The sequence below is a fragment of the Nyctibius grandis genome, chromosome 7, assembly GCF_013368605.1.
Source record: "Nyctibius grandis isolate bNycGra1 chromosome 7, bNycGra1.pri, whole genome shotgun sequence".
Lineage (NCBI taxonomy): Eukaryota > Metazoa > Chordata > Aves > Nyctibiiformes > Nyctibiidae > Nyctibius > Nyctibius grandis.
In genome coordinates this window covers 27,542,537-27,567,852 of record NC_090664.1, presented here as the reverse complement: position 1 = coordinate 27,567,852, position 25,316 = coordinate 27,542,537, and the positions used below count along the sequence as shown (strand labels likewise).

General features: G+C 43.2%; 1 protein-coding gene across 1 annotated transcript in view; it reads left to right on the top strand.

Moving 5' to 3' along the window:
* The first annotated feature begins 21,769 nt into the window (after positions 1-21,769).
* SCIN (scinderin) overlaps positions 21,770-25,316 on the top strand; it is a 51,254-nt gene continuing 47,707 nt past the window's right edge. Inside the window, exon 1 of the mRNA XM_068404674.1 lies at positions 21,770-21,971. Within this exon, the coding sequence (XP_068260775.1) occupies positions 21,770-21,971 (202 nt within the window). The remainder of the gene's footprint in view (positions 21,972-25,316) is intronic.

The following is a 25,316-nucleotide window of genomic DNA, read 5'->3' as shown; positions in this document are numbered from 1 at the left end:
TAGGGTAGTAGCATAACAATAAAAAGCCTTAGGCCTTTCGGCTTCAGGCCCTTGCATCCTCAATCTCAGAGTCTGTGCCTTCCTTGCCGCCCGCCACAAATGGCGCCCGAACAAGGTTGAAGATTAACGAAGAAGCGGCGGCGACTCTGATCGAAGGATTGTCAGGGGCTAGCGCGCGCCAGGACCTGAGAGTCCCCAGGATCGGAGAATCCTCAGGATCAGAGAATCCCCAGGACCAGAGAGTCCCAGGACCGGAGAGTGAGTGCCCAGGACCAAAGAGTCCCCAGGACTGGAGAGTCCCCAGAATCAGTGAGTTCCGTGATCGCAATAAACATGGGACAGGCTAGTTCCCAAGAGCATAAGCTCTACACTGGGGTATTACAGCGTATATTACGCAAACAGGGCTATAAGGTCCAATTAGCGAAATTGGTGCAGTTATTAGTGTGGATCAAAGACAACTGTACCTGGTTCCCTGTATCAGGGACTTACGATGCAAAGATTTGGGCGAAAGTGGGGGTAGAAATACAAAAACGGAACACGTTGCAGTCTGATATTCTGAAGGATTTAGAAGCAACCTGGAGGGTTGTTTTTACAGCGCTCTCTGCACTCCAGCCTGCAGAGGAGTATTTGCAATCTCTGGCATCCACTCCTATTAACACCTTAGTGGATGTGAAGGAGCAACAGGAGCCTAAATATGAAACAGTCTTCGGAGAATCAGACGATCCTTACGATCTTGATTTCACAGATCCAGACATACAGTCCAATTTATACCCGCCATTAACATTGGTAAAAGAAACGGCTGCAGCCGTCCCTTCGGTGCGGGGGGTCTCGCAGCCGGCAGCAGCAGCGGCAGCGGCTACGGGCAGAGCACAGTTAACACCAACAGCTCCTCCGTATCCTGCGTCTGCCGAGCCACCTATTGGCTTTGCTGAAAAGGTACCAGAGTCTCGTGTAACGAAATACAAAACGCTGGCAGAAAATTGTAGAGAGGAAGCTGCTCGTAAAGGAGATTTTGCCATGCTGACGGCGATGCCGGTAATCTATCGTCCAAATCATTCTCCTGAGTATCAATACCTTAGTTATGAAATGATTAAGGAAGTACGGGCCGTGGTGAGAGACTATGGTTTGCACAGTAACTATACTTCAAATTTAGTAACAGTCATTGGGGAATCCTATACTATGACTCCACATGATTGGAAGTCACTTTTACGGATGATTTTAACACCTGCACAATATTCATTGTGGCTGGCAGAGTACCAGGAGGCTGCTTCTGCAGACACTTTGGAAAATAGGCAAGAATATTTTGGAGCTAATCAGTATGCAACACCAGAGGTACAGGCACGGTTACCTCAGCAGCGTTTAGAACAGATCTCTGCATTGGCTTTAAAGTGCCTGAAATGCGTTCCGGAGGCAGGGAAACGCCAGCCCTCTTTTGCGGCAGTCAGGCAAGGAGCTCAAGAACCCTATGTTACGTTTATTGATCGTTTACAAACAGCATTGAGCAGGCAGATTGATGATGAAAATAGACTAGAAATGCTGTTTTTACAATTGGCTTATGAAAATGCAAATGCAGATTGTAAAAAAATTTTGGGCCCTCTAAAAAACTCTTACAAAAGTATAGCAGAATTTATTAAAGCCTGTCAGAATATGGGTTCTGAAGAGCATAAAGCTACTTTACTTGCAAGTGCCTTGGCTCAGCAACTCGTTGTGGGACGAGCAGAAATGAAATGTTTTGAGTGTAATCAAATGGGACATATTAGAAAGAACTGCCCAAAGCCGACAGTAAAGAAAAAAGATGAGCAGAAAGGAAGGTTCTCCCACAGGGCGTGATGAACAGTCCCACAATTTGTCAGTTAGTGGTCTCTGCTGCAATAGAGCCGACTCGAAGTATTTTTAAACAGTCTCTTATTTACCATTATATGGATGACATTCTCATTGCAGCTTTGACACAGACAGAACTGATGAAAACTGTAAATCCCACTACAGGGATGTTGTTCACAGTCTTGTTTATCTTTGGCCCCTCTTTGTAATTAGTGATGCTACAGCATTATTGTATAGATATCTATGTTTATTCCTTTTTCTATATGTATTTATTGTGTGCCTCTGTAGATTACTCTGCTCTATACCCCGCAAGCCAAATGTGCACGTCCAGCTTTGCACTCCCCAGGAGAAGCAGTCTCATGAGCGAGGGGGTAGAATGTGGAAATATAGCGGAAGATTGGTGAGGAGGATTGTAAACACGCTCAAGTGACTTGCACCTGGGGTGTCAAAAAACAAGTATATCATACTACTAACTGTTATTTAGTCTTGTGTGCTGGACAAGTAGAGCATCTGCATTCAGATAACATAGGCCTGTGATAAGACTCAAGGGCACCTAATTGTTTATGCCTGAGATTCCTGCCCTGCTGTGAGAAAGATCAAAGCACAGTGGAAAACCGCCGCCTGCAAGAAATCCCTAATATACAGGTGAAGGCAGCAGGCCCGGAATCTCTCACTCTCTCTCTAGCAGGAACTGAACTCCGCGGTGCCTGCGTCCCTGCTTGTGTGCCTTTACCCCGGGTGCTGCTTCAGAGATTTCTCGGTTTGCAAGTTCTTCACTTTACCTGGTCTGCAATCAGAGGACTCTGAAAAGCCGAAGCCCACATCATGACCACACTTGTCATCGAATAAACAAAAAAGGGGGAAATGTGGAAGACCCTCAGTCTGCAAGCAGCTGGGCTTTACTTAGGGAGCATAAGATTTGCTTGGGAACACTGCACTGAGAATAGTTTTTGCTTGCTTCTGAGATAAAGGAGCCGAGACCAGTTCACAGGGCTCTTTGAGGCATGTAACAAGTAAACATGTGTTGAAGGTCAGTTCTGAACACAGAACTGAAAACAGGGAATGGTTGTTGATGTTTTGAGCCCAGGACACTGTGGGCTCTTCCCAGGATGGGTGATGAGTGCTTAGCGTGTGAATGTTGATGTTATCTTGAACTGCCTAGTCTGGCTCCTGCATTGTAGCAGTTAAACAGGGTAGTAGCATAACAATAAAAAGCCTTAGGCCTTTCGGCTTCAGGCCCTTGCATCCTCGATCTCAGAGTCTGTGCCTTCCTTGCCGCCCGCCGCAGATACCTTGCTTCCAAATTCCCACAGGGGTGTGGCACCCAGCCGTAGCTTTTGTGAAAGGCAGATGTAGTGCTGCCAGCCAGCTGTGCAGCTAGAAGCCCTGGTCACCCTGCCAGGCTTACCAGTGCAATGCAGTGGCTTTGTACTGAAGGAGCTGATGATGCTGCCATACAACATGGAGATTTAGGTGCTCTCTGGAGAGCAATTCTGCCCAAGCTGCGATGTCAGCATGGTGCACTGCAGCATCCAGCAGAGCCCAGCAGAAGTGCAGCATCATTGGCCTTTTGCTGCATCTCTGCACACCATTGCCCGTTGCAATGGTTCACAGGCGCACAGGGAAGAAGCGCTCACTGAGCAGAGTGCTGTGGCAGCTCTTCACGCTGGCCCCAGCTTAGCATCTCCTTGTCCCTCTGCTGTACATCTGAGTTCTTCCAGAGCCCAAAGACGGCCTGATATTCCCCCTCAGAGATATTTGCCATTCAGGCTGATCTCCATCTCCTCTGACATGCTTCACAAAGCTCTTAAACCTCAGAGAAAGCGGAGCATAGTTTTTGTATCAAGGACTGGCTAAAGTGGTGTTCTCATGCCTCAGCAGTTGGAGATACATGCAAAATCTCTTCATCCTTTTTACTTTTGCATTCTCATTGTGGGGGTGCAAATGCACTGTAAATCTTGCTGACAGCTATGTCAGCCATTTGGGCACACAGTCAGCTGCGTCATGGACACCTCTTAGCCCAGCGTATGAGAAATGACCAGTATCCATTACCAAAAATGTCGCTGATCTAAACTCTGTTCCAGTCAGTCGGTATTTTTCCATTGACTTTGCTGTATTTTGGAACAGGCTTATGGAGATGAATTCGTTTTAGGCAGCACTATTGGATTATTCCTTTAGAATTGCTTTATAAAAAACACTACAGCTCATATAAATTGCGAGAGTGAATTTGGATACTTTCTGAAATACTAAAAGGAAGAAGCGGAGTTACAAGTTAACTGTAAATACCACGATCTCATAAATGACCAGAACAAGCAAGTGTTACACAAAAGTATGTTCAGATCTGCCACCCACACGTACTGACTCTATAAAGACAAATCAGTAGATTCTGTAAGTTATTAATACTAATGTTTTGCATATGTATAGAACTTACCCTACATATCTTTATTATAAAACAAACAGAAAGATTTCAAGGTCTCTGTTCAGGACATCTCTGCCTTCCTCCCCCCACCCCCCGTATACTTAAAATTCAATGTTATTACTAAAGCTATTGTATTTTGGGTTAGATTTAGCCATGTGTCCTGTGATTTCTTGAACTGAGGTCTACTCATGTGAATGATTACCACGCAGATTAAAATCAGTGTTTGAATTATATGCAGGACTCCTAATTCTAATCTAAGATCTGTCAACATTTCTATGACTTTGTTTATATTTTATTTGCCATGAATTTATGCCCAAGTTCAACTAAAAGACACTTCTCCATGTCCTCCCTCCAACACAAAGCGATATATTTGAAAAAATAAGCACACGTACATGGAGTACTCAGGTGGTCAGCAAATTTTAGGTACTGTAAATGGTCCCAGGATCATTCTGGTCATGCTGCAAGTGTTAATATCCTTATCACTCTAAGCCTTTGAAATACTAAATTTTATGCCTTTCCTGTGGAACAAAATCATAAACAGGCATGAAATAATCAACCTGACTAACAATAGACTAACAATCTAAAGTTTAAAGAATTATTATTAATTTATTAAGATCTTTCTGAGACCTGATTTACAAAAGCTGGTAAACATAGCAGATCTGTTTGCAATAAAAAAATCTCACATAGACCACAATTAAAATTAACCTACTGGAAAAAATGTAAATAATAATTTTCTGCCAGATACTTCTCTGCTCCACTAAACATTGCTTTGAGCATTGCATTATACCTTATCACATGAATGTGATAGCAGTAGGGTAATTTTATTACCTTAATAACACAATTACAGTTAGCTAACACTATACAAACAAGTACTATTTAGTTCATATAAGGAAGAAAAATATTAATTTGTTTTAAATAAGGGTCTGTTTTTAGAAAGGCATTAACGGCATCCAAAAAGACACATAGGAGAGCTGTGCAATACTAAACAAATGAGTGAAGCCTAAATGTAAAATGTTCTGGGATGCCTCTTTTCATTTAGATAAGACTAATATCCTCTTCTGCTTCACTGCGAACTTCTATAATAGCTCAGGAAGTGCTGGGAATGTTCTGGCTGAATTTTGCGCACATCGTGGCAAAGAACAACAAGAGAGGAGACTGGAGAGAAGGGGGGGTAGGGAGCCGTGGTGAGACGGCCTTGGAGGAGGCAGTGGGATGTGTGGAGCTGGAAAGGCTGCTGTCACTGCAGGGCATCTGTACGTGGTTAATAAAGATCCAGTTTAGTTTTGGTACCATGGAATTTCCTCAAGTTACAAACCAACAGGAAGTGCATGAAACACACAAGGTCTGTTCTGTAACTGTTTAGAACATAAAGCTTTATAAACATTGAAGTGCTACTTTTCCTCCACAGAGGCCTTTTCTTGGAAAAATAAAACAAGGAAGCGTCTGTCATGTAGGTTGTACTAAAATTATACTTAGCACAATAAACTTCTCTGTAATAGCATGTTACTCAGCTGACTCTTTACCTATCATCTTTTATTTTGTAAAGAAAAACAGTTTATTTTCACTTGCTTCCTACATAGCTGAAGAAGATAGTAGCTGAGTAGTGGTGATATTCCTTGAATATTCATCTCAAGAGATGGATAGGAAAACAGCAATCACCTGGCAGCCAGCTGAAAGTCAAAACATGGAGCCATAAACAGATACATTCCTGTACGTGTTTTCCTGAGAGGATAATTGCTCTTGTTGATGGTTATGTACCTTTGAAAATAAATAATAACCAGTGTTAGGAGTGAAAATAACTCAAAACAGAGAAAGCCAAAGGATACCATAGGGATTTTTCTTTTCCCAACAGAGGAAATTTTATGGCCTTGTGGAAAAGGCAGGAAGGAAAGGGACTATAATGGCCTAGTGTATTTTAGAATAGCGTGTCAATATGCACCCTTCCCTCTGACCATGTCTCTAAAAGCTGGCTGGCATGCCCTATGTGAAACATAAGCCCAAGCACACAGGGGCTATGTAATCACATAGTGTTCTCTACCTCGCATTGAGTAAGGAAAACATTTCTCTTGGATTCAGGAAGAGTTGGACAAAGCCTTAAGTGACTTCCAGATCTGGAATTTCAAGTACACAGTCCATGTGCATAGTGCTGTGTTGCTCTGTCATTGAAGAAAAAAGAGCATAAAATTTATCAAAATGTATTTATTGATTTTATTGATCTGAGGGGTTTTTTGGATTTTTTTGGGTTTTTTTTTGTTTCTAGCACCACACAGTTTATCACAGTTTTCACGAAACAGGTCCCATTAAGAGTGGGCATCTCCCAGTCTTTTTTGGTTCTGGATTTTATTTTTAAAAGTCGAAATTTGAGAAATGTACTCCCAGAAGTCATATAGGAAGGGGGAATAGTTGGGATAGAGATAACGTTTATGTTTGGCTTCCAGAGACATCTAGTCAAGAAGGCTCAGAAGCAGAGCTTGGAAACATGGGACAGGAGAGTGCCAGAGACCTCAGAGCATTGCACCAGGATGACGGGGTGGGATTTACATTAGCAGGATAAACTGGAGACCCAGGGAAAAGAGGTACCTAAACTACTGATTTGGGGGAGAAGCTGAAGGGTGCTTTGTAGCTGTTCAACTGTTTTATTCTGGAAGGAGTGAATGCTATAGTTCTGTTTGGGAGCACAAGTATTTACAGTATTATTGACACAAAGGAATGAGGGGATGATACATATTGGAGACATTAGCTCTTTTTTTTACAGTCAGAGGATTCATTTATTCTGGGTACTATGCCTAATGCTAGCTAGGATTGAGGGTGTGTACATAATCTGCGCACTTCACTGTCTCACATCAATTATGCATTTTACCTCACACTTTATTTTAGCTAGTATCTGCCCTTTGTAAGTGGACAAGCAAATTAGAAGAGGGTCAGGAGAACAGGCTCTGCAAAGATAATACACTTGTGTTCTTGAGGACATGCCTTCTCTAGAATAATAGGCTCCTTAAAACAAGACATTAAGAAAATGTATTGATTCCCATAAGATTAATTTTTTCCTTGGAGTCTAGGGCTGAGGGAGTTGCATGATTTACTAATCAGACTTGAGTTGGTATGAAATGTGGGTTCTTCAGACTTTCTCATGAAAAAACTTGTTCCTGATGAGTGGCAAAAAACCTGAGAAAATATTGGTCTGTGTCTTTCCTTGTCACTTAGATTTATGAAATCAACTTTGAAATAAATGTTGTGTTGACAGTACAGCTTTTAATGTTGAGGCACCTCCATGCTTTCTATGCATAGTGCTAATCAGAAAACAGAGGTTAGGTCCTTTTCCAGTAAGTATGCCTCAGACTCTTGAAATAGGAATCAGTCCCAAGCTTTGATTTAAAATAGATCTTTCTGTAGACCTCTTGGGCAATATCAAGACACCGTCTTGAACATGTGCTACCAAAACATAACTATTTTAAAGCCTCTGGCAGGTTTGCAGATCTCAGCAGCTTTTTAGTGAATTAGTATACTTTCAATATTTCAGAGAAAAGGAAGAAGTTAATTTTGTAAATCTGGTGACCCTGATACAGAAACACATTTATGGATGCCTTTGTTCTCCTTCAGACAGCTTTGCCTTTAGATCTGCTAAACTTAATGGGCAGATCCTCAATAAATGTCAGTGATCTTAGAAATTACTCACCTAATTTGGGAAGGCTGATAAAGGAAACTTCCCTGCCCTCTTCAAACTGAAGCAATGCTGAGAGTTTTAATTTTAAAATGCTGCAACAGGATTCTTGTTAGTGAACTTAGTGTTTTGTGCTGGTATTATTAAACTTGGCTAATACATAAAAGCTGACACACAGTAACAAAACTCATAATTCTCAAATGTGTTATTCTCAGAGAGTTTGAAACCACCTTAGCCTTTCATTAGTTGAAGTATAACAATACACTTGTGCTTTAAGAAAGCAAGTGGGAGGTATAAATACTCTCCTGTATGAGCTTGGTAAGAACTGGATGTTTTGAACAATCTAGAAAATGTTTATTTTCCCAGGTTGGTGTACCAAATTCAAGAAGCCTTCAAACAGACTTTTTTCAGAAGGTCAGAAAACAGAAATTATTTCCCTTCTTTCCCACATTTCCCTCCCCTTCTTTTCTGTTTCAGATGTTTGAGTGATTTAAGTAAGTGTTCAGGGTCAGTGAATTAAAAAGTGAAAAAAATTGTTAGAAAGTGATTCAAATTTTACGTGAAGGTCAATTAATGTTTTGAAAAAAATAGTTTCAATACATGGTTTCCAAATCCAGAATAAGTTCATATGTGAGATTTGATGAAAAATGTAATTTTAAGTACTTATCTCAATACTTGCAGATATCTATTAATGAGGAGCTACTCTGTATTTAAAAAGCAGCCATACCACTACACCAACCTGTGTTATTCTGTGAATGTAAAGAAGCTTAAATCCTATTTTTATTAATAGTTAAATTAATCTTACAACTGTTTTGCCTGTAATAAGAGAATGTGGCCTGCTCCATGGATACCTACCACAAAAATCAGCTACAACAAATGAGTTCATTCCTTCTCTGAGAATTCCGAGGCACTACTTGCTAAAGGGAGGTAGGAGATGCACATGCTTTGAGTATTCTGCTTTTCACAAACACTGCCTTTAAATGCATAAAGGCATTGACATATTATCTTCACTCAAGAGAAAAAGCTATCTCATAATAACTTTATTTCAAAATACACCTGCAATTAGAATCTTGGCAAAAATATTCTTTCCTTAGGATCTTAGTTTAATGTCTCACAAAGATTGTTCTTTTTTATATTAAATTTAGTAACCCTCTCAGACAAACTAGTATGAAGGAATTAATGAGAGAAACATTTACCATTTGAAGAAGGCCGTGAAATAAATTAAACTGAAATCCTACCTCGGTTTAGATAACTACCAGTAGTTTTGCTTTTTACCACTTTTCTACAGATTTGATTGTTCCCCCTTCCCGCTTTGTGAGTAGATGTCTAGAAGAGCCACTGGTTTATGCAGATGGAGAAGGTTGTTTTCTCTGGGTCCTCTCCACTCCCTTCCTTGCCATATCCAATACTTCAGGCACTCCTTCCACAGAGTTAAGAATCTCTTCTTGGAGAGTTGATCTATGAGCTTAATGGATGTTGCATATTTAATTAATGGGTCCAGAAGATGATTGTGCTTTCTTCAAATTGTTGCTGATTTCTTGTGTTTGGGTAAACCTCTTTTCCTCAGTTTTACTTAGATGCTTTTAACTTTAATTATTGCACTGATGGCAAGTGGGAATGTGGCAGTTTTCTCATCCCTCTTTTCCACGTATTCAAAAATAACTTAAACTGTCATCAAATCCTCCATGCTGCAATATACAAATAAGAAACTTCAATTATTACTCCTTGGCACTCAAAAGATCATTCTGAAATTATAGTCAGACCAAAATTGCACTATTTTCAAATTCGAAATGGGTAAACATCACTCTTTGACACTTACAGAATGACAGTCTATGCAGACAAATTCTGTGACTACCTCATACATAGCCCTTTTAGGCTATGTCTTTGAACTTTACACAAGAAAGAAAGAAACAAATCGGGGTTTAACTCCCTACTGCCTTCCATCCTCTGTAATGTAAAGTGATGTCACATTATCTTTTGTAATGGAAAAAAAGTCACCAATCTGACACATTACCACTTACACAAAACAAATGGACAGAGCTGGAGTAATCAGCTGATACTGACTTGTGCCTTATGACAGGGTATAACCTCTAGTGCACCATGTGAATGACATGAATGGAGACAACCATTTTTCATGGGGTATCTTGTTTCACAAAGCAGTGTGCAGTGGAATCCCAGCAATACTGTGGAAATTGATAAAAGAGAGTGAAAGAGGTTTTGTAGCAATAATCAAAGTTATCAACTGATATAAAGTAGCCTTGTTTTAATTAAACTTTCTGAGTAATAATTTCTGGCCAATACCTCTGAATCTTTCTTAATAAAGAATGGCCTTTCCATTTTTCTGTTTCCAAACAAGATACACTGATTCATTGAGAACTTGAACTTGAACTCTTTGCAAAGAGCTGGAGATTTTCCCCACCAGACCTGAGACCACTATATCTAAATATAAGGAAGCAAACTTAAGGATCAGTGGGATGATTTTGGTGACACTTACTGAGCCATATATCCATAGAGAACAGCATGATTTATTCCTATGGTAGACCAAATAAGCAGGAAACGTGAACAGGCTGGTAAATCATTGATGTGAATAATGACAGTATTTCTCTGTCTAGGTAGCCAAGGTGGGTAAAACGATGAGTCTGAGAATGTTTTTCTGAATCTTGTCTACTCCCATGACCGTGCAATGAAATGCCATGTGTTACAAACATAAAGGAGACCTTCTGTCTCTTGGAAAATAGGGTATTGCTTCAATTCCCTCTCTCTGACTCCTTGAGATATAATATACTGTGGCTTAGGATGAACAAATAATCAGAATTTCTTGATTAAACTTTTATGCTGCTCATTGAATATTTCAGGGGAAGAACATAACAAAAATGCAGGGAGCTATAACATACTTAATAATTAACACTTCACTTCTCACTATCTCAGTGTCAAAAATGTTTTCCTACATTCTTTGACTGAAGCCAACATTCAGATTGCTTCCTCTGCATGCCCTACTTAGGCGGCATCATTGCCGAAGAAGGAATTTGGAGAGTCAGAGCTCCTCAGCTGCTGGGCATGCAGTGTCCTTACCTGCACACCTGGGAGCAGTGGGTGCCAGTGAAGAACCCCTCATTGCCTGCACAGGGAGCACTGACACTGCTGTAGTGAGTGAGAGAGTGCTCACACAAGCAGAGCAGGACGTAGGTAGGAAGGAGCCAGCCAGTTGCCAAGTGGAGCACATAGTATAACTGTGATCCTGCCCTCTCTATGCCTCACACACCTCCCTCAAAGCTACACACAAAGACCCTTTATGTGCTCTGGACTTGGAGAATTAAAACCAGACTCCTTTCTTGAAGGTAAAGGAGGACTTATTACTTTTATGTCAAGGGACTGATTGGGATTCTGCATATCTCTCATCTGGTAGCCTCATGACTCAAGCTTTCCCACTAAGGAGGAAAGCTAGGTTTCAGTATTTCTTCAGCATGTTCTGGCTTTGCTAAAGCCTCTCCTGTTGAAGCTGGGCTACCAAGCAGGATGGTTTGAGGGACGATGAGAGAATGGAGAGAATTGGTAAGTGGTAACATAATTCTATAGCCTGGTTTTGACAACTTGGTTTTTAAAGCTGTATGGTCTAATTCTCCTTCTGCTCATACAGTATCAGTGATTTTTTTTTTTTAGAAGTGTATGGAAATAAGCATTTAGCTCAGATCTGTGAACTGACTTACTGTATTTAGGGTGAATCTGAAATAACTATTGATTCACAATTCAGAAACAGAACAGATGAGAATGGGGGTTGACCTCTGCGACTGTTTGGACAAGAGGGTGCTTTTGACACATATGCTCTGTGTACAGCAAACTTTGCAATGTGAAACTGGAGGAAAAACTAAACATCTGTAATCCCATTGTTGAGGTAGAGTCGCAGAGTTCTGGAGGGTATTTGGCATACGTGGTGAAGAAGAAATAAGCTTTGTAGAAGGAAACACTTGTGACATTTGAAAATATTCTCTCCTCACATTCCCTTTTTATTCCCTCCATTGTTAGTTCCTGGAACTGCAATTCAATGCTGGGCATTAGCCTTGTAGACGGACTTAAACCTTAGACTTAAACAATCCATACTGAGAGTTATTCCCACTGGGAAAGATGCTGGAGCTCAGCTTCAGGGAGCCCTTTTGGAGTCCTTATGTGCATCAACTGGAAACACCACCTTGTTTTGTTGCAATCCTGATCAGTATAAAAATCAAAACTCAGTACATTGAGTTCTGTTTTTTCATATGTGTATACACACCCACACCCTGCATATATGCAGTATATGACAACACAACGGAAGGCTGCGCAGACATTCAGAGGGACCTAGACAGGCTGGAGAGTTGGGCGGGGAGAAATTTAAGGAAATATAACAAGGGCAAGTGTAAAGTCCTGCATCTGGGCAAGAACAACCCCATGTACCAGTACAAGTTGGGGACAGACCTGTTGGAGAGCAGCGTAGGGGAAATGGACCTGGGGGTCCTAGTGGACAGCAGGATGACCATGAGCCAGCAGTGTGCCCTTGTGGTCAAGAAGGCCAATGGCATCCTGGGCTGTATTAGAAGGGGTGTGGTTAGCAGGTCGAGAGAGGTTCTCCTCCCCCTCTACTCTGCCCTGGTGAGGCCGCATCTGGAATATTGTGTCCAGTTCTGGGCCCCTCAGTTCAAGAAGGACAGGGAACCGCTAGAGAGAGTCCAGCGCAGAGCCACGAAGATGATTAAGGGAGTGGAACATCTCCCTTATGAGGAGAGGCTGAGGGAGCTGGGTCTCTTTAGCTTAGAGAAGAGGAGACTGAGGGGTGACCTCATTAATGTTTATAAAGATGTAAAGGGCAAGTGTCATGAGGATGGAGCCAGGCTCTTCTCAGTGACATCCCTTGACAGGACAAGGGGCAATGGGTGCAAGCTGGAACACAGGAGGTTCCGCATAAATATGAGGAAAAACTTCTTTACGGTGAGGGTGACTGAACACTGGAACAGGCTGCCCAGAGAGGTTGTGGAGTCTCCTTCTCTGGAGACATTCAAAACCTGCCTGGACGCGTTCCTGTGTGATATGATCTAGGCAATCCTGCTCCGGCAGGGGGATTGGCGTGGTCCCTTCCAATCCCTAATATTCTGTGATTCTGTGATTCTGTAATACTTTAAGGGAAAAAGATCCCTTAACCAATATAACAAAATACTTTGGAAGTAAATTAGCAAAATTAAACGGCAGAGTTTTCCATAAGTCCTCGAATTTTCTGAGTCATACCAAAGCTTTAAATTTAATACAAGTTTGAATCTCTGCTGTTTTAAGGACTAGATGGGGAGCAGGAACACCTTCTGACACTCCTGTGTGACCTATCAGGACTTGGAAAAAAAAAAGTGAGCATTTTAAGATGCCCATACTTCAAACAGTGCAGTCAAGCAGGTAGAAATCTACATCTTTACTCCATGACTGTGGACTGTGTTCCTGGTCTGCAACAGCAGCTGATTGCTACATCCAACCTCCCCCTGAGGAAAGAGAATGAGGCAAAATTATTTCCCTTTGTTACTCCAAAGCTAAAACAGCACTAGGCTTTTGCCATCCTTCTGAGAAAGCCATACTTTATCAGCAAAATATAATCTTTAGGAAATTAGAACAGAATTATTTGAAATGTTAAGATAGTCTGAAATTCCATTCTAGTGCAATTCTTAATAAGTGTAGTAATTACAATTTGACCCAGGACTTCTGAGTCACAAAACCAATGTTGTTTTGTACTACTCTCCACTTGAATTACTACATCAAACAACATGCAAAAGCACATAAAAAGTAATTTTAAATATTCTTCCTGAATGTACAAATCCTAGGATACTTCTTTTTTTCTCCAAGATTTCACTTTTGAATAACTGCATGTTAGAAAGCTTTCGATAATTTAAAATGTTACGAAAATCTGTGTGATGTTAACAATGACAGTGCTTATTTTTGCTACAAAAAATAGATGAAAATGGATCAAGACTAAAGACAGTACAACTTTCATAACAGGAGTGAGATTGCAAAAGCAAGATTTGCAAACAGGCAAAAATTAATATTGAAGAGTACAAACAAATATCCTGGCACTTACAATACAAATTTCAACACCAGATTTTCTTTGCTAGCAGCCAGTAAGTGATTACATAGTACATAATCCTAGTAAGACAAACTTGGGCATGAGAAAAATTTGCCGTCAGTACTAATATCCTTTGTGTCTGAGTAGTGCCACAGACTGAGACAAAACAATTAAACTGTTCTTGTGCCTTTGACCTTTGTCCATCAGTGTGTGATACCGGGCACAGTCAATGCTGAAGAAATAACATTAGCGTGCATCTCATGACAGCAAGGGGGATTACAGCTGAGAGTAGTATTTGATCTGTCGATTGAACATTTAAAGCTAGAGTAAGGAGATGCGAATTTGACTCAACTGGCCTGTGCAATCTGCACACAACCTTAGCTTGGCAAGACAGGCAGAACAGGTAGGAGACACGAGGCTGCATAACACCGGGCTGGTTTGAGCTCATGTATGGGCAAAACCCAGCACACTTCCAAAGCGAGTGCAACTTAACAACTTCAGAAGAAATAGTAAATGCGGCGGGCGGCAAGGAAGGCACAGACTCTGAGATTGAGGATGCAAGGGCCTGAAGCCGAAAGGCCTAAGGCTTTTTATTGTTATGCTACTACCCTATTTAACTGCTACAATGCAGGAGCCAGACTAGGCAGTTCAAGATAACATCAACATTCACATGCTAAGCACTCATCACCCATCCTGGGAAGAGCCCACAGTGTCCTGGGCTCAAAACATCAACAACCATTCCCTGTTTTCAGTTCTGTGTTCAGAACTGACCTTCAACACATGTTTACTTGTTACATGCCTCAAAGAGCCCTGTGAACTGGTCTCGGCTCCTTTATCTCAGAAGCAAGCAAAAACTATTCTCAGTGCAGTGTTCCCAAGCAAATCTTATGCTCCCCAAGTAAAGCACAGCTCTTTGCAGGCTGAGGGTCTTCCACATTTCCCCCTTTTTTGTTTATTTGATGACAAGTGTGGTCATGATGTGGGCTTCGGCTTTTCAGAGTCCTCTGATTGCAGACCAGGTAAAGTCAAGAACTTGCAAACCGAGAGATCTCTGAAGCAGCACCCGGGGTAAAGGCACACAAGCAGGGACGCAGGCACCGCGGAGTTCAGTTCCTGCTAGAGAGAGAGCGAGAGAGATTCCGGGCCCGCCGCCCTCGCCTGCACACCAGGGATCTCTGGCAGGCGGCAGCCCTCCACCGTGCCCCGATCCCCCCCACAGCATGTCAGGAATCCCAGGCATAAACCATCAGGTGCCCCTGAGCCTCACCACAGGCCCACGCCATCCGAATGCAGATGCTCTACTTGTCCAGCACACAAGACTAAACAAGTCAGTAGCACGATATACGTGTTCCTCGACATCCCAGGTGCAAGCCACCCGAGCGTGCCCACAATCCTCCTCACCAATCTTCTGCTATATTCCCACATTCTACCCCCTCGCTCATGAGACTGCTTCTCCTGGGGAGTGCAAAGCTGGACGTGCACATTTGGCTTGCGGAGTGTAGAGCAGAGTAATCTACAGAGGCACACAATAAATACATATAGAAAAAGGAATAAACATAGATATCTATACAATAATGCTGTAGCATCACTAATTACAAAGAAGGGCCAAAGATAAACAAGACTGTGAACAACATCCCTGTAGTGTCCAAATTTACTTGATTCACACGCTCTAGAAGAGATAACTGCTGTGAGAACCAAAACAGTATCTTCTCCTCAGAGCCACCTGCATGTGTCAACAGAAAGGCCTTAACCACGCTTGCGTGGAAGCGAAGTCACACAGCAGACAGCACAACTATGGGGGGACCACGACCACCAGAGACCACCCAAGACCTCTCGCAGCATGCTACTTGCGTGCTCATCCAGTCATTTCAGCACGCCAATCAGTTGGGCCTGGCAGATCTTTATACCAAACCTTAGGATTTTGTGTAAAGGGAACTTTACCCTGAAAATGTCGTTCCACTGCCGTGGTATCTAATCGAGAAGATGACCGATTTAGAAAATTTAAAGTGAACACAGCCATATCTAATTGTTCTTGAGGAGTTGTGGCTACACTCCCCCTTTTTTGTTTTTGTAACATGTGTTTCAAGTTTTGATGTGTCCGTTCAATTATGGCTTGTCCGGTGGGGGTGTGCGGGATACCTGTAACGTGAGACACACCCCACTGTTGTAGGAATAAGGCCGCTGCTTGAGATACATAAGCGGGTCCATTGTCTGTTTTTATTTGTTTAGGGAGGCCCATAAGTGCAAAGCACCTTGTCCAATGTTTCTTAACATCCTGAGTCTTTTCCCCTGTAGCTGCAGAAGCAACAACATAACCAGAAAAGGTATCCACAGTAACATGAACATACTTTTGCCTGCCAAAAGGTGGATAATGTGTAACATCTGTTTGCCAAATTTCATCAGCCTTCAGTCCCCTGACATTTACACCATCATGATAAGCTGCAGTATTATATAATTGACAATCGTTACATGCCCGAAAAATATCACGAGCCTGCGTTTTTGTGAGAGCAAATTCTTTCTGAAAACTGCGAGCATTTTGATGGAAAAAGGAGTGAGATAATTGTGCATGTTGAAATCGTTGAGTAAGGGAGGATGATGTTATGGGCAAAACAGTGTACTTATCAGCTACTGCATTCCCTTCTACCAGAGGTCCTGGCAAGCGAGTGTGAGACCTAATATGAACAATAAAGCAAGGATGCTGTCGTTGCTGAAGCAGAGTTGCAATAGCAAGGAAAAGTTTATACAGCTCTTGATTGCGAATATCTTTGATAAATGCAGCTTCTAAGCGGTTAATAGCGCCAACAGCATATAGTGAATCTGATACAATATTAATAGGTTCGCTTGCAAACAATGTCAGAGCTAAATGTATTGCAGACAATTCAACAATCTGAGTGGACGCTTCCACAGTAATTGATGTGTGTTGCCATTGTGCCTTTTCTTTCCCGGCTACTACGGCCTTCTTTGTTTTACCTGAGCCGTCTGTAAAAACCGTTTTTGCATTTGGTATAGGGTGAGGCACTATCACTCTCTGTGGTTGTAAACAGAGGGAAGGTAAGGCTTGCAAGATTTTATTCTGTGGCAAAGTAAAATGGATATCATTCAAATAATCAGCCAGAGCAGCCTGAAATTCAAGGCTGTCCCTCATCAGAGTAATGTGCAATTCCTTATGAAAGGGTAGGTAAATAATGTCAGGGTCTCGACCTGTCAGCTGCTGTATCCTAAACCGTCCTTTCTGAATCACTATAATGACCATCTCCAAAGGAGTCGTAATTGTTTTTGTAAAGGTGTCTGATAAGAAAATCCATTCCAGGGTAACTAATTGCTGTGATTCTGTCAATTGTGCAAATAGCCCATAAGGCTGGAATTTCGTGTGAATCACAAAAAATAGAAGAGGCAAGTGTAAGATTATACGTCCTGCTTGGGAAGTTGTAAGTTTTTGAATTACCAATGCCAATTCCTGTTTTGCTTTGTCAGAAAGGATTCGAGGCGAAGTTAAATCTGAATCCCCCTTCAAGGTGTTAAACAGGGTACTTAACTGTTCAGTAGAAATACCCAGCACAGGAAGAATCCAATTAATTGTCCCTAGTAGTTGCTGCAAATCATTTAATGTAGAGATATTGTTTACCAAACGAAGTTGTTGTGGCCATGAGGTTCTGGTAAACAGTACCCATCCCAAATACTTCCAGGGCGGTTCTGTTTGTATTTTTTCTGGGGAAATATGAAGCCCAAATTGTTGTAGAGAGTCTTTTAGATGATTTACAGTTTTCATCAGTTCTGTCTGTGTCAAAGCTGCAATGAGAATGTCATCCATATAATGGTAAATAAGAGACTGTTTAAAAATACTTCGAGTCGGCTCTATTGCAGCAGAGACCACTAACTGACAAATTGTGGGACTGTTCATCACGCCCTGTGGGAGAACCTTCCTTTCTGCTCATCTTTTTTCTTTACTGTCGGCTTTGGGCAGTTCTTTCTAATATGTCCCATTTGATTACACTCAAAACATTTCATTTCTGCTCGTCCCACAACGAGTTGCTGAGCCAAGGCACTTGCAAGTAAAGTAGCTTTATGCTCTTCAGAACCCACGTTCTGACAGGCTTTAATAAATTCTGCTATACTTGTGTAAGAGTTTTTTAGAGGGCCCAAAATTCTTTGACAATCTGCATTTGCATTTTCATAAGCCAATTGTAATAACAGCGTTTCTACTCTATTTTCATCATCAATCTGCCTGCTCAGTGCTGTTTGTAAACGATCAATAAATGTAACATAGGGTTCTTGAGCTCCTTGCCTGACTGCCGCAAAAGAGGGCTGGCGTTTCCCTGCCTCCGGAACGCGTTTCAGGCACTTTAAAGCCAATGCAGAGATCTGTTCTAAACGCTGCTGAGGTAACCGTGCCTGTACCTCTGGTGTTGCATACTGATTAACTCCAAAATATTCTTGCCTATTTTCCAAAGTGTCTGCAGAAGCAGCCTCCTGGTACTCTGCCAGCCACAATGAATATTGTGCAGGTGTTAAAATCATCCGTAAAAGTGACTTCCAATCATGTGGAGTCATAGTATAGGATTCCCCAATGACTGTTACTAAATTTGAAGTATAGTTACTGTGCAAACCATAGTCTCTCACCACGGCCCGTACTTCCTTAATCATTTCATAACTAAGGTATTGATACTCAGGAGAATGATTTGGACGATAGATTACCGGCATCGCCGTCAGCATGGCAAAATCTCCTTTACGAGCAGCTTCCTCCTACAATTTTCTGCCAGCGTTTTGTATTTCGTTACATGAGACTCTGATGCCTTTTCAGCAAAGCCAATAGGTGGCTCGGCAGACGCAGGATACGGAGGAGCTGTTGGTGTTAACTGTGCTCTGCCCGTAGCCGCTGCCGCTGCTGCTGCCGGCTGCGAGACCCCCCGCACCGAAGGGACGGCTGCAGCCGTTTCTTTTACCGATGTTAATGGCAGGTATAAATTGGACTGTATGTCTGGATCTGTGAAATCAAGATCGTAAGGATCGTCTGATTCTCCGAAGACTGTTTCATATACAGGTTCCTGTTGTTCCCCAAGTAATGCTGGGTGTCAGGTTGACTGTTCTACGTCGCTTGCGTGGTCCCTGTGCTTTCAGCGTCTGCATTTCTGGTACCGGGTTCTGGTTGTGGTTTCTCCAGCTCATGGTATGGCTTCACGCATCTCGCAGGTAGCCAACGAGGACTCTCTGGTCCTGGGGACTCTCCGGTCCTGGAGACTCACTCTCCGGTCCTGGGGACTCTCCGGTCCTGGGGATTCTCTGATCCTGGGGATTCTCCGATCCTGGGGACTCTCAGGTCCTGGGGACTCTCTGGTCCTGGGGATTCTCTGATCCTGGGGATTCTCCGATCCTGGGGACTCTCCGGTCCTGGGGACTCTCCGGTCCTGGGTACTCTCTGGTCCTGGGGATTCTCTGATCCTGGGGATTCTCCGGTCCTGGGGACTCTCAGGTCCTGGGGAGTCTCCGGTCCTGGCGCGCGCTAGCCCCTGACAATCCTTCGATCAGAGTCGCCGCCACTTCTTTGTTAATCTTCAACCTTGTTCGGGCGCCATTTGTGGCGGGCGGCAAGGAAGGCACAGACTCTGAGATTGAGGATGCAAGGGCCTGAAGCCGAAAGGCCTAAGGCTTTTTATTGTTATGCTACTACCCTATTTAACTGCTACAATGCAGGAGCCAGACTAGGCAGTTCAAGATAACATCAACATTCACATGCTAAGCACTCATCACCCATCCTGGGAAGAGCCCACAGTGTCCTGGGCTCAAAACATCAACAACCATTCCTGTTTTCAGCTCTGTGTTCAGAACTGACCTTCAACACATGTTTACTTGTTACATGCCTCAAAGAGCCCTGTGAACTGGCCTCGGCTCCTTTATCTCAGAAGCAAGCAAAAACTATTCTCAGCGCAGTGTTCCCAAGCAAATCTTATGCTCCCCAAGTAAAGCACAGCTCTCTGCAGGCTGAGGGTCTTCCACAAGTAAATCCATACAATTATAGAGTATGTGGTAAGTTCTATCCACGCTGACTAAAGCGAACTAGTGCACAAGAATGCAAAAAGGCATGCAATGAGAAAAAGCAAAATCGCTTATTGTAAGTGAGTAAAAATGAAAAGAAGAACAACTGGCACAGATGGAAGGGTAAATCTGAGAAACCACTTATGAATATTTCGAAATGTCTGATACCATATCGAAACTTGAACTGCTGGAATTTTTTGGCTCCTCTTCCTAAAGTTTTTTTCTTCTTCATATGGTGAACAATCTGGAGAAATGTATTTCATTAGGGAGGCATAGTGCTTTATCAAGCAGGCTCAGTATCACCAAGTCCTCAGCCCGGCAGAATGAGGGATAAAATGCTTGGCCGTGAACTAGTGAAGATGAGCTGTAACATGTTCAGCTGGACCTCGCACAAAGCAGAACACCCTCAGGTTCCTTTTTTAAACAGTGGGGATAGAGCTTAGGGTGCCTGTACACCTCTGTCTGGCAAACTGATGACAGGATGCTCACCAAAATGGGAGGTGGTAGTAGGTACTCATTGTGTAATGGCATCTTGTCCCTCAATAGCTAAACTGTACACCAGACAGTATGAAAAAAAGGCAGGGAAGATACTTAAAAGTATTTCTTAGACGTGGTGCTTTTTTAACTTTTTGCCAGAGAAGATGCTCTCCAGCTGCTCTGTTGCATTTAGCAGTGCCTCTCTCTCCTCACTGAGGTAGCCCAGATCCCCCCGTGGGTGGAGACTTGCGCTCTGCCTGTGCTAACTTGCTAAAACAAACTAGTGGGGAAATCACAAGCCTCAAAATCAATCCAGGTGGATAAGATAATGGACCTAAACACAACCCTCTCTGAAATGTATCTTCTGATATACTGACAGCTTGAGCTGTACCTATCTGTATCCTATCCAGATTAATCTATCTCCTGCCAATATCAGGTGAAAGCAGTGATTTGCTATAATTTTCATGTTGTAACGACCTGCCAGGATGACCTACCAACCATTTAAAAAGGACAGGTAGGAAGTGGGTTTAACCCTTTTGGGTTGTTGCTGTATGGTCTTGGAAAAACAGCAGCACAATGATTTCCATTTTCTGAGAAAGGGAAATTTATACAAATTCTAGGCTTCATCTGGAATCTTCAGAAAAACCCCAGATTTTTCCCCCTAAAACAAGATTCCTGGCAATATTGGACAAACAAAGTGAAATTACTGGATGGAGAATGAGAGCTGTGCTCTGCCATTCCAATCTGGGGTAAAAGAAGAGCCCAGCAGAAAGCATAAGCTATAGAAACTCTTTGCATTCCGGTATGAGCAGCTTACAAAAACAAGGCAGGTGTGATAATTACATGAGCAAAATGCACAGCACAGTAACAGCCGGAGCTACTGGGTTAGGCCGGTTGTGCTTTGCTTTCCTTTTTTTTTTGTTTTGTTTTCATTTTAGAATAGAGAAAAATTCCCCGTTTGCAGCAAGGGATGCTGATTATTTATAACACCCCAGCAACGGCTGTGGGGCACAGACAGAAAAGGTGTGCCGGGTCAGTTCTGTAGGCGTGTTAAACACTACCAACCAACCAGCCAACAGCTCAGGCAGCCCGCACCGGGCCGCCAGCGCAGCCGGGCGGGGAAGGCGCATCCCGCTGCGCCGCGGGGACCGGCCGCTCCCCGCCCCGGGCTCGGCGGCGGTGCGGCGGCCGCGCTCCCACCTGGGCGGGGCCGGCCCCGCTCCGCCCGGGGGCCGGGCCGAGCGCTATAAAGGCGGTGCGGGCCAGGCGGCTGTGCCGCTTACCTGCCATGGCTCTCGAGCGGCCCCTGTCGGCCTTCGCCGAGGCCGGGCAGCAGAGCGGGCTGCAGGTGTGGCGCGTCGAGCGGCTGGAGCTGGTGCCGGTGCCCGCCAGCCGCCACGGCGACTTCTTCGTGGGGGACGCGTACCTGGTGCTGCGCACCGTCCGACCCGCCGCCGGCCCCGCCGCGTACCGCCTCCACTACTGGCTCGGTAGGCAGCGGGGCGGCGCGGGGCCGGGGGGTTGCGCAGGCCCGCGGTGCGTGTCCTTGTCGCTGAAGTTTCCTGCGGCTTCGCTGGGCTTCGGGGGCTCGGGAGCTGAATTTTTCCCCCTCCCTTCTGAGAAGTGCCGCGTGTGTGCAGCGTCCAAGTTGAGGCACTGAAATAACAGAAACAGGGCTACAGCCAAGGATCTGGGCGATGCCGAGTATCACCGCTTCTGGTGTGGTCATGCTAAGGGGCTTCGGGGATAAGAAAGTGCGGTATGACAGAAAGGTGAATGTTTGCTCGCTTTATGATGTTAGTTTGGAAAAGTGGTGAAGGGTTAAAGTCAAGTCTTGGCAGCAGTCAACCCAGACTCAAGCAAAATCCTGCCTTCATTCAGAGGAAGAGTTTTCTTGCCTTTGTTCCCACTAGGACCAAAACTTCATCTCAGCTGTCTCCCTCTGGCATTGTTGCACAACTTTGTGTCCAGATGTTGCCTTTTTCAGCTAGACTAATCTTGCTTTCTGATGATACAGAGATTGGAGGCAAAGTCACCAGGTTTTCTGTAAAACCTCTTCTCTTTAATACCAGTCTGACAGCCTAGTGAAGCCCCTCCTGAAGCAACTGGGAACACTGGAATTGGGCTGATGTCTTTTGCCTTCAACCTTGATTAGCACAGTGTTTACAGTAAAATAGAAGTTTGACATAAGGATGCATTTTAAGTGACCTCCTCATCTTTTGGAAGTTTCTTGAGACTTCCTTGTTTGGTCACCAAGTCATCCGACCACAGTGGTTGCTGTGTAGCTGCCTCAAATCTATTCCTTTGTTCTCGTTTCACCATCAGATTTGTGTTTGTAGGCAATCATCTCTGTGAATGCACATAAAGACAGGTCAATGTGCATTAACATTAATGTGAATTGCCGTGGTTCTCATTGTCCTTTTGAATGCATTGGAAGAGAATAGCAGATAAAGCTGGGATTGTTTCTGCGTAAATGTTTGAAGCTTGTTTAGTTTTGCATGTGCTATGAGTTATCCAGCTGGCATGTGGGGTAGTGTCTGTCTCTGACAAGAGTATAATTGTAGATGGCAGCGTAAATGAGTTTCTGTCAAATGTTCTTATGTCAACAGCACTGCTAGTTAATAGCAGGGTTTGGCATTTAGACCTTTGTTAATGAAGCTAGAACTATTTATGGAGTAGTTAAGTTATAGTAGACACTTCCCTGGGAAAGATGCAAGGACTCTTTGCAACTAGAAGTGAAGTCAAAACAGTGAATGACATTTGCACTAGTTAAAACCTCTTTGCTGTTGTCTGAAGAGCTTTAGTTGTACACACTGATGCACATCTCGTGCTGATGTGGTGATATCCAGATCTTGTAAATAGCCTCAGGTAATCTGAGCACACATTGTTCTTATGCAGCTGGCAGGTTGGCAGCAGCATGGCTAACTGCTGGGAAATCCCTTCCTCCTTGCAAGATACTCCAGTAGTGGGATGGAGATGCCCAAACACTAATGCAAGCTTAATAGCAACAGGAGACCAGAAGTTCATACAAGGTGTATGGGGAAGGGCAGTCACACCCAGGGCAAGAGTTTGAATCATTTTGGAACTTCTGCTGACTTGATTGTCACCACTGTTACATACACCAAGCTTTTCCCTCATGAGCAAAGGCTGTGTAGCCTGTGGGCCAGGAAAACCTCAGTAGGGTCTCTCTAAAGACTTCCCATAAGCTCTCTCTGAACAGCTGCAGCAGTCACTAACAGTCAGACTTTGGGATGGAGAGAACTCTTGTGAAATTAGATTGGTGGAAACACTGCAGACTTTGGGCTTAGATACTTGCAAGGGCCTTGCCATTTGGTGACACAGTCCTACTCCTGTCTGTCATCTGTGGCATGTGTTATTGTGTGGGACTCATACACAGGGTTTGAGTCTGAACGGATTCTGACTTCAAAAAAGACCCCGAATTCAGAATAAAAGCAGAGCATTGAATTTTCATATTATGTAGTGGCAAACTTCCTCCTAATACCTTGCTTGGGCATACACAAAGTGTTAGAAGGAGGTCTAGACCATGGGAGGATGGTCTGTGACCTTGATGTGTTGACAGTCTCATGCTGTGACTGGCATTCAAGGGTTAAAGTGACCAAACAGTTTTTCTATTGGCATGAAGCTTCCTGTGTGACAGCCACTGTTTTACGAAATATCTCGCTTACGGTGAAGTGCTGTCCAGGTCAGATAATTTCTGAACAAGCTAACTCTGGTGCTGCAATGATGTTGGCATGGCCAGGCAATCACTGTGGATCTGTGATGTGGGAGCTGTATCCTTTTTTAACTTTGCTCAGAGACCCTGGTTGGGTTGTCTGCACTGGCACTTGAGGGATGTCTTAGTAGCTAAACTACTAATCCGAAGGGAGCTGTCTCAACTTGAAACTATTACTAGTGAAAACAGCATGTACTATGCCAGTATGAGGCTACTTAAATGGGGTATAGCCAGTCTTACTCCCACAGTATGTTTAATAAAATCATGCATGGTGGTTTTTTTAACTATTTTTTAACCTTTTCCCCAGAGATTAAGTGATAAGACTTATCCATGTGAACTAGGATCTAGTGTGGCAGAAATTTTGTTCTTTCCTGTACACTCTGGCTTACTTATAGCTGTTTGTGCCTCAGACTACAGCATAAATTTATTTTTCTTACAAGCTTGAATCACCTACACTTGGATTGGTGCTCACTTGTTTTTTTTTTTAAACAGGGTTTCACTAGGTATTTTATTGCATAGCAGCTGTGAGACCAAGCCTGGTAGTGGTTCTTATCTCTAACAGTGTTCCAAAACCAGTTTTCTTTGACTCTGAACCCTGTTGTGTAATTGCAAGCAATAAATCTGAAGGATCCTAGTCCTAATGGACATGAATAACTCTATTTAAAAAAAAAAAAAAAAAAACCACACCAAAAAAAACCAACAAAAAACCAACCAAACAAAAACCCCCCAAACCACCAAACAAACCCAAAACTTTACCACCAAATTTAAGGTGGTACTCAGGTCTGAGAAAGCATATTGCCACATAACAAGGTCTTTTGTCACTGAGTGATGGGGATTTTTTTTTTTTTTTTTTCCAGAGGTTCTTGTGTTACATCCTGCTTTCAATAATTTTTTTACCTTTTTTTTGGCAGGCCTCATGCTCTTCTATTCCCTATACCTCCATTATTCTTTGGATCCCTTCCCTATTTCATCCTTGCTGCTTTCTGGAGGCTTCCATTGCACCTATGTCCCCACAAAAGCTGTGGTGGTAGCAGTGGTGACACTGCTCCTGGGAGAAGCACAGTTGTTGGTGAGCAGAGGGGAGTTGTCTTGTGGCGTTTGC